Source organism: Gekko japonicus, unplaced genomic scaffold (assembly GCF_001447785.1).
Source record: "Gekko japonicus isolate JY-2015 unplaced genomic scaffold, Gekko_japonicus_V1.1 scaffold3465, whole genome shotgun sequence".
Classification (NCBI taxonomy): Eukaryota; Metazoa; Chordata; class Lepidosauria; order Squamata; family Gekkonidae; genus Gekko; species Gekko japonicus.
Window position 1 is genome coordinate 102,905 of NW_015160331.1, and position 9,804 is coordinate 112,708.

At 49.6% G+C, this 9,804-nt stretch overlaps 1 protein-coding gene across 1 annotated transcript; it reads right to left on the reverse strand.

Annotated features, from left to right (window-relative positions):
- On the reverse strand, positions 1-6,401 carry ENDOG (endonuclease G). The gene is made up of 3 exons (XM_015417183.1): positions 5,898-6,401; positions 3,808-3,917; positions 1-1,064 (listed from the first exon to the last, which is right to left on the reverse strand). Exons 1-3 carry the CDS (start codon positions 6,399-6,401, stop codon positions 740-742), a joined length of 939 nt encoding a protein of 312 aa, XP_015272669.1. The 3' UTR covers positions 1-739.
- Positions 6,402-9,804: the final 3,403 nt, after the last annotated feature.

Genomic DNA, 9,804 nt, shown 5'->3' on the forward strand with positions numbered 1-9,804 from the left:
TTTGGTCTTTTCACCTTATTTTATTCTCAGAAACCGCGTTTGCAGGGACTGGTAGGAAAATCAGCTTGGGTTCCATTCCATGAGATGAGCTGTGGCAAATATGAAGAGGAAGCTAGCGCATGTTTGCAAAGGTAACACAACCACAAGGGCCGAAGGAATATGTAAGCCTTTGTAAGTCTTCCAAGTCCCCCACCCACTCACTGCTTTACCTCCACCAAGTTTATTTTCAGTTTATTTGGAGACCAGCTGCAATAAAAACGGGGAGGGGGTGTTTGCAGAGCAGAGGCAGTGAGAGGGAGAAAGGGTTAAACCCCCCCTCGTCCACTGACTAGCCTTCTGCAAAGAAAATAAAAATAAAAACCACCTCCACATTGGCTTTGTAAGAAAGAAACACGGAGAGTTCAGAACCGCACACGTCTCTCGCTGTCGGCCACTAAAAACTAGGTTGCTTTCAGCCCCCTTCCAGTGGATGCCCTTAAAACAGCAATCGGCTGTTAAGGGCACTGGGTCTGGCCTTCTCAGGCCTGCCTCCCCCATAGCTGTAGAGCTCCAGGCATCTCCCTGATGTCGGAGCCCAACAGCTAGACTCTGCTATCTTGAGGCCAAAAGGAAGAGCATATCACTGCCCTAACAGGTCCTGAGCAGATCTAGAACCAGCAGTCAGGCTGTATCACAAGGCCTCCCTAAAGGGCAGCTGGACAGAAAATTAGTTCCCCTGCAGAACCAGCTTGAGGAAGCACTACTGTAAACTTCTATGGCTCCGCTGCAATGACAGGCAGTCCCCCGTCCCGTCAGCCGTTATGGCTTTCAGGTTGCTCGTCCTCTTCAGGATGTTGGGGACAAAGAGCAGCCCCGACGCCCGCTCGATGCTCTCGATGGGCACCAGGAAGCGCTCCAGCGGGAGCTTCTCGTCCACGGGGCAGTTGGGCATGACGTAGGAGCGCAGCTCAATCTCTCCGCCGGGCTTCTCCAGGATCAGCACTTTGAAGAAGTGAGTGGGGACGGCCACGTGGCTTTTGCCGATCACCTGGTACTTCACGTACATCTTCCCGTCTGCCTCCATCCTGCATGGAAAGAGGAGGTGAGAAGCAACGCACACGGAATCCACAGTGCAGTCGGAATATGGTTCTAGCTCAGCTAGGGGGAAGGTGTCTGTGACGTCCTCCTTATTGGGGAGGACTGGTTTCACTTTAAAAGTGTTCTTTATTTTGTTTTACTGGGTATATACGGCTGCCACCAGGAAATTTTAAGGATTTCCAAACCTTTATGCTTTTACTTTTACTCTTACTGGTTAGGTAGACCGAGTTCAAGGCCCACGAGGAACTATGTGGTCCTGAGGAAGTATTTCTTTCAGAGCTGGTATACTTGAATGAAAGAGGATTTATTAAAATAAAGCATAAATAAGAGGGCAGTACAATGTAACTAGTGATGTGTAAATACTGAACAATTTCTTTGGTATTCCACACAATCTTCTCTCTCACTGACAGGGATCTTTCAGGTAACTTTGTAACATTTGTTTATCTCAATGCCATATACGTTTACTGTTTCACTCTGGCCTGTCACTTATACTTTTCTTTAACTCTTGTTCACTTAAACTTTACTGTTTCCTAGACACTCAACTTTCAGCTTATAACTGCTTCAACACAGAACTGCTTGTCTCCCCTTTCACACACAGAACCAACTGAACTCCTCAACTGTCAAACCTGTAACTGTCAAACCTGACTGACATACATACTCATAAACTCATTTTCACTTCCAAAACCCCTCCCCCTCTCTGTCAACCACCAATCATACCACGGTTGCTTCTCTCAACCACTCTAGTCTACTTACCACCTCCATGCAACCAAACTTTTAAAGACACACACACACACACACCAAAAACAAGGAATCGTTACAGCGTCCCATCCCAAAGCACCTCCGTAAACAGCCAAGGTGTAATTCTAGGGCTGAACTGATGGCAGGTTTTAATCAAGATCAGTGCAACTCGAAGGGAAGGGCCAGCGTCAAGGGTCAGCTCGATCGGGCACCTGCTGAGCCCCGAATGACAGGAGTGCTCCGTCCATGAATGTCAGCTGCATAATGTGTCTTTTGTCGGACCAGCAAAAAGCATCCATTCAAGAAGGCTGTCCCCCTTTTTGGACGACTTCATGCAAGGAGAAGCGGGCTTATAATTCTGGAGACGCCCGTTGGGGCTTGACTTTTAAAAGACTGATGCAAAATTATCTGGTAGTTAACAATCTGTGTGTGTTGAATGTTATTGCTTATTTGAATGTGATGAGTGTTTGTGCCTGACTAGGATGAAATGATGATACACTATGCACTTTACTAAATGATGACCATAAATGGAACACATTAGTTTGCTAGGAGGTTTTTGCAGTGTATACTTATTTGTTACTACAGCCCCGAAGCCTAGCAGAGGGGCCCCCCGCCCCAGCAGGGGACGCTGGGTCAATCTCTCAATGACTCCCAATGCACCCGAAGGCAGCAAAATGCAAAGGGATCGCACTTTCCCAGTGGGCCCTCGCTTCACCCAAAGCCCACTGCGACATCACAACAGCTCTCAGCGGTTCCTTTTAGACCCACAAGCATTGATGGGTTAAAAGGACTATGGGAAAGTTCCATTTCCGGCTCTGCAGTGTAGCTGGCAAGGTGGTTGCAATTGAGAATTGTGAGGAGAAGACAGGAGATGGGGGTGGGGGGGACCAGTGGAGACTCTAGGCCCCGACTTCTAGTAAAAACCTGTGGTCCAGGCCTGTTCAAAATCCACGGGTGTGCATTATGGCCTCCTCACTTGTCACACAGTAATCAGCGACTGTGCAAGTTCCTTAGAATCCTTCTGGATTTTCAGTACAAAAAGAAGAGAAGTATGGACAGAAGGGGGGAGGGGTAATAGAGAAAAAGAGGTTCCAAGGCTTGATACGTAGCCCCACTGCCGATCGTAACAGTCTTGAAACGTTTCCACGACACTAACACACGAGGTACCGTGCAGACAAAATCAATTAGCTGGTGTTCACCGTAGAGCGGATTTCAGACTACAACAAATTCTCTCCCTTTGAAAATGTAAAAAGCCAGCAGCAAAGTGGAATCTGTCTCCACATTAATCAGAACAAAGGTCCCTTTTTAATGCACAGAGGGAAAATGAAGAAAAACATGGCACCCTTCTTAAGTCTGATTATTTTTTCAGCCATTATAGCCATACACAACAATCGTACTATAAAGTTAGAAACACGGTACCAGATAACACATCTCTGGCGTAAATAAAATTACGCTTTGCTCTCAGAGTTATGAGGCAGAGTCACAGTCACTTATCCTATACAAGTTCTCAAGTTCACCTCTGTAAATATTCTCCGCAGCCTCCAAGCAGCTTTGAGAGCCAGCACGGGGCACAGGTTCTAGAGTTTGGGACTCGAATCCGGAACACCCAGGTGTGAATCCCCACTCTGCAATGGAAGGTCACTGGGTGACCTTGGGCCAGTCACACGCTCAGCCCAACCTACCTCTCAGGGTTGTTGTGACCTTGGGCCAGGGTTGTTGTGACCTTGGGTGACCTTGGGCCAGTCACACGCTCAGCCCAACCTACCTCTCAGGGTTGTTGTGAGGAGAGGAGAATGATGTAAGTTGCTTAGTTCCCCACTGAGAATGGTGGGATAAATTTTTCAAAATTGTCAGTTAAATGATTAGCTCCAGGGTTTTAGCTTGGCCATTAGCATGACATATAGCTCACCAGGTTCAAAAGAAAGATTTCCCTCCAATGTTGTTTTATAAATTAGAGGGAAGGTCATTAAAAAAAAAAAAAGACACTTTTACCTGGGTAGAAAAAGTGGTCCAGTGCAGACGTAGACATTCTTGTTATATTTGGTTAAACTCCTGCAGTATTTCTCCAGGTTATTCCAGGCATTCTGATTCAGATGAGGATTCTAGAAGCAAAATAAACCCCCAAACTGTTGAGCTGAGCATCAAAAGTAGAAGAAGTGCAAGATAACTTACATAAGGAGAAGATTCAGGCCCAGTCTACAGGTGTGGAAGGGCAAGAGGACAGAATGGGCTATACTGCTGCAAGTGGGGGAAACCATACTTCTTAATGCTCCCTTATATTAAATCAAAAAAGGCCTTTGCAAATGGAAAACTAGCTCATGTGGGGGTGGGCTATTTTAAAACTTCTTTCCCTGATGCTCCTGCTGTGACTGTGGAGACTGTGGAGGAGCAGATGTTAGGATGGCTCTCTCCTCCCCAGAATTACTAGGATCTCTCTCCTCTTCCCAGATGTCTTAACTTCTAAGTATGCTTGCAAAGTTACCAAGAGGTTAATTGCATCAAGTTTAGGATGAGTTTCAAAATATTTAAAGACATTAACGCTTTGAGCAGAGAAAACTTTCCAACTTCCCTTAAGACAACGCTCTGCCACTGAAGATAGAGTTGAATTAAATTTCTATTGCACAGACAGGTGGCCAGGGGCGTTGCGCTTTAAGAATTCCATCCGTCTGAGTTGTGGGCTGGACAATTATCCAAAATGGTTTTTTTTTCCCCGTGCTTAATTTTTTGGTGAGGGGGAAATCCCATCGGTAAAGATTGTGTTATAAAATTAATAACAAAGGAGTATCATTGGCATTCGATAGACAAGGTTGGTGGTTTCAAAGTTGCAATTACGGGTAGATTGTCCCTACCCTTGGTGTGTATATTTTATTGCTCTGTAAACCGAGGGTGAGGGAGGAAACCACCGATACATATAATTATCCAAATGAGCAGACAATGAGTATCAGGCACAATTCTTTGGGTGTGCTATAATTAGTGCCTCAACAGTTTTTCGTGCCTTTGGCGGGGTTTCCTCTTAAATTTAAATAACGGAAAGGCTGCCTATGTTCCCTGACCCCGGCAGGCCAGACATGCCTGATCTCATCAGATCTGGGACGCTCAGCAGGGTCAGCCCGAGGTGGCCAAGCAGAGGCCTGCGCTCCCATGCTACACAAAGGCTGAGACCCAGAATTGAACTTTGTTGGTCTTAAAGGCGCCCCTGGACTGGGTCCAATCTAGCGTCCCACTGCAACAGCCCAGACCAATCAGGTTTCACCGCTTCATTGCGCGGTCCGTTATGAATGGGCCTGGGCAGCAGTGTCTCTGAGCATATGCAGAGCACCACTGTCTGCGAACAGTCCGGCCTCCATCGCATAGGGGCCTTCCACTCCCGCGAGGGTCCGCTGTCCCCTAAGCTGAGCGACACCGGGGGTCTGTTGGTGGGGCAGAGAGGCAATGCTCCCTCCAAGCTGCGGAGTCTTGTGAGCAAAATTCTACTTGGTGAGCTGCAGGCACTAAAGTGGTGAGCGAGCGATTTGGCTGCTGCATCAATCGGTTTGCTCTGGAGCAATGTTCCCTCTGAGCTGAGTTAGTGTGAGCTAGCTCACGGTTTTTGAGCCTCTGGCTCACACATTTTTTTTTTTAATTTATATTTTATTTTAAAGATGATTCCAACAAAATGCAAACAACATAAGATATCCAATCTAGTAACAAGTATAAGGAACGATACATAGCAAAGTATTTTCAAAGTTATGGAGTACACATGCACATAGCAAGCATATAGAACCAATATCAGTAACAGCTTTATACAGTTTACTAACTCCAGATTTCTGCTGCTATAAGTATTATAAGGTGGCTCACACATTTTTGTCTTCGCTCAGGAAGGGAGGGCTCCAGAGCTAACCAAGTTATGCAACAGCCAAGTCACCACTTTAATGCCAGCAGCTCACAAAGTAGAAGTTTTGCTCACAAGACTCTATAGCTTAGAGGGAACATTGCTCTGGAGCCCTCCTTCCTGAGCGAAGGAGCCGGAGGCTTAAAAGCCTGTGAGCCAAGCTCACACCGACTCAGCTCAGAGGGAACACCGCCGGGGGGGGCCCCCTCACCTGGGGGGCGACGTTGCTGAGGTAGAAGGTGTCCCCCATGGCCTTCTGGCTCCACCGGTGGTTGGCGGCGGCGGCCAGGTGGCCCCGGTCGAAGCCGCTGCCGCGGTAGTCGGCGTTGGTGGCGCGGTGGTACTCGTGCACCGAGTCGTCCTCGCGGAAGGCGCAGGCGGCCCGCTCGGGGGCGCCGCTCAGGCCGGCCGCGCTCAGCCGCTCCACCACCCAGAGGGCGCTCCGCCCGCGCGGGTCGTAGCACAGCACGTACGACTCCCGGCTCCGCAGCTGCGACAGCCCCGGCAGGCCGTACTTGGCCAGCTCCCCGCCCGCCGGCAGGGAAGCCGCCGCCGCCCCCGGCAGCACCGGGAGCCGGGCCAGCAGCCCCCCCGCCGCCGCCCCCTCCTCCGGGCCCGGCTGCAGCCGCCTCCCGGTCAGCGCCGCTCCCAGGCCCAGGCCCAGGCCCAGGGAAGTCGCCGGGGCCAGCCAGCGGCTGCTCCAGAAGCGCTGCATGGCCGCGGCCGCCGGCGAAGAGACGGAGCCGGAATGGAACGCGGCGCCCCCGAACGTTCGACGCCCGGCCGAAAGGATACAAGCTGGCCGCGTCCGCCGGCGCCACCTCCTGGGCGCCTTAAAGGGGCGATGGCTCCCCGCGGGGGGCGGGGGGAGAGAATGCCTCGGGTGGGTCCCAGGGCCGGATCTAGACTTGCCGAGCCCCTAAGCTATACAAAACCCAGAGGCCCCCTACTGTTTTAAATTACATCAGCCGGTCTCTGAAACATTTAAAATATATACGCCCTTTTTAATATTTGAAATCATTTTTTTATATTGTGTTTTTAGTCGAGGCCCCAGCAGATCGCGAGGCCCTAAACTGTAGCTTATTCTGGGGGGGAACTGTGAAAGAAATAAATATGTCAAAATTGGGAGGGAAAAAAAAAACAACCTGTAGCTTATTTAGTTTATGCGTAAATCCGGCACTGGTGGGTCCCCTGCTGGTCGAGAAACGCTGGGAGCCCGGACGCGAGCTCGTGTGTGCTCTCAGGCCGCACGCAAGACCCGTTGAAAGGCAGACAGTGCAGGGAAGGTGCTCTGGCAAGACTCCTCCGCCTACCCTGGCCGCGCCACACGTTCTTGGCTAGTCTTTAAAGTGCTGCCGGGCTCTTGGCTCTTTTCTGCTGCCCCAGACACAGAAAGGCAAACAGGGCTGCCCATCTTGATCTGTTTGGTGTCCTGGTGAAGCGCGCGGACTCTAATCTGGGAGAACCGGGTTTGATTCCCCACTCCTCCACTTGCACCTGCTGGTGTGACCTTGGGTCAGTCACAAGCTCTGGCACAGCTGTCCTTGGAAAAGAGCAGTTTGTGTCAGAGCTCTCTCAGCCCCACCCACCTCACAGGGTGTCTGTTGTGGGGAGGGGAAGGGAAAGGAGTTTGTAAGCCGCTCTGAGACTCCCTTGGGCACTGTAGTGGTTAAGAGTGTAGAGCAAGTATTTGGAAGACACGCCCCCCCCACGTGTGCCACGGAAGCCTAACCTACCTCACAGGGTTGTTGTGAGGATAAAACGGAGGCGAAGAGAATAAGCCGCTTTGGTGCCCACGGGGGAGAAAAGCAGCGTATAATTAGGGCTCTTTCCAGGCCTCTCTCCGCTAAACACGCCTCGTTCTTTCCGTCCTCATTTCCAGCCAGGGGTGTAGAAGCTTGGTTGTCTCCCTGTGAGCGCGTTCCATCTTTCGGAGCAGATCATAGTTCTGTTCGCCAGGTCCGGCCACGACGTCAGACCAGAGACTGAAGTCTCCTTCGTACTGGGCGGGGGGGGGGGGGGGGGGGGGGGGACGATGGTGAAAGATGCTCCAGCGCCACCGCTCCCTGCCAAGCACTTTTCTCTCACCTGCCCCTTAAATTAGAAGGTGCCCCCAAGGGCAGAAGGGACCCATGAGGTCAGGGGCCTTAAAAGGCCAATGCTCTCCAGGAGAACTCTGCGGTCCATTGCTCCTTCCCCAGGCGGTGCGTGGCTGGGTAGGGATATGTATACATTTATGTCAGGAAGTGTGTTGTTATACAATAGGGATATTGACCCTGGTCCCAATTAATGAACAGAAAACAAAAATGTTAGCAAAAAGTCAAAAACAGAAGACCTAGTAGAACTGATGGGGAAAACAGGTTTTAAGGTGGAAAAGAAAGTAAAATATTTGGGTATCCCGGTGACAAATATGGGCAAGTGTGGTCTCCATGATTCCCTATGGACAAGCATAGTCTTCATTATTCCCTAGAGGCAAGTGTGCTCTCTTTTATTTCCTATGGGCAATCATGGTTTCCATTATTCTCGAAGGGCAAGCGTGGTCTCCATTATTCCCTATGGGCAAGCGTAGTCTCCATTATTCTCTATGGGCAAGCATGCTCTCCACTGTTCTCTATGGGCAAGCGTGATCCCCTTTATTCCCTATGGGGAAACGTAGTGTCCATTATTCCCTGTGGGCAAGCGTAGTGTCCATTATTCCCTACAGGCAAGTGTGCTCTCCATTGTTCTTTAGGGGCAAGCATGGTTTCCATTATTCTCTATGGGCAAGCGTGTTCTCCAGTATTCCCTACGGGCAAGTGTGCTCTCCATTGTTCTCTAGGGCCAAGCGTAGTCTCCATTATTCCCTATGGGCAAGCATGGTTTCCATTATTCCCTATCGGCAATCGTGTTCTCCATTATTCCATAAGGGCAAGTGTGCTCTCCATTTTTCTCAAGGGGAAGCATAGTCTCCATTATTCCTTATGGGCAAGTATGTTCTCCATTATTCCTTATGGGCAAGCGTGCTCTCTGTTATTCCCTATGGGCATAGTCTCCATTATTCCTTATGGGCAAGCATGTTCTCCATTATTCCTTATGGGCAAGCGTGCTCTCTGTTATTCCCTATGGGTGTGTTCTCCATTATTCTCTATGGGCAAACGTGTTCTCCATTATTCCCGATGGGCAAGTGTAATCTCCATTATTCCCTATGGATGAGCGTGGACTCCATTATCCCCTGTGGCCAAGCATGGACAGCATTATTCCTCATGGGCTAGCATTGTCTTTATTATTCCTTATGGGCAGGGATGCTCTCCATTATTTCCTATGGGCAAGCATGTTGTCTCTTAATCCGTATGGCAAGCATGGGCTTTGTTTTCCCTATGGGCAAGTGTGGTCTGTATTATTCTCTTTGGGCAAGGTTGGACCCCAATATCCTCTGTGGGAAAGTGTGATCTCCTTTATTTCCTATGGACACATGTGGTCTCCCTTACTCCCTCTGGACAAGCGTGGTTTCCCTTATTCCCCACATCCACATGTGGTCTCCCTTATTCATTGTGGGAATCGTGGACTCCATTATACCCTATGGTCAGGGGTGCTCTGCTCTCCATTATTCCCTATGGGCAATCATGGATTCTCTGTTGGCAATTATGTACTGCACTGTCCCCTCTGGGCAAGCCTACTCTCCTTTACTCCCTATGGGTGATCATGGATTCTCTGTTGGCAATTATGTCCCTATGAGCAATCATGGATTCTGTATTGGCAATTATGTACTCCATTATCCGCTATGGGCAAGCGTTCTCTCCATTATTGGGCAATCATAGATTCTCTATTGACATTATGGATTCTCTATTGGCAGTTATGTACTCCATTATCCCCTATGGGCAACTGTACTCTCCATTATTCCCTATGGGCAATTATGCATTCTCTATTGGCACTCACTGTCCCCTCATGTATTCCCTATGGGCAATCACCTGTCCTTAGTTTTAGTACGTCCCGGTGCGGTGGGCATTTGAAAATGCAGCAGCGCAGCCCGATCCTGCGTGTCCCGCCAGGAGAGAGCACCCCGGCTGCTGAAGAAGAAGAAGAGGAGGAGGAGGAAGAGGAGGAGGGGATAAAAGTGTACCAGGAATACTAAAATATAC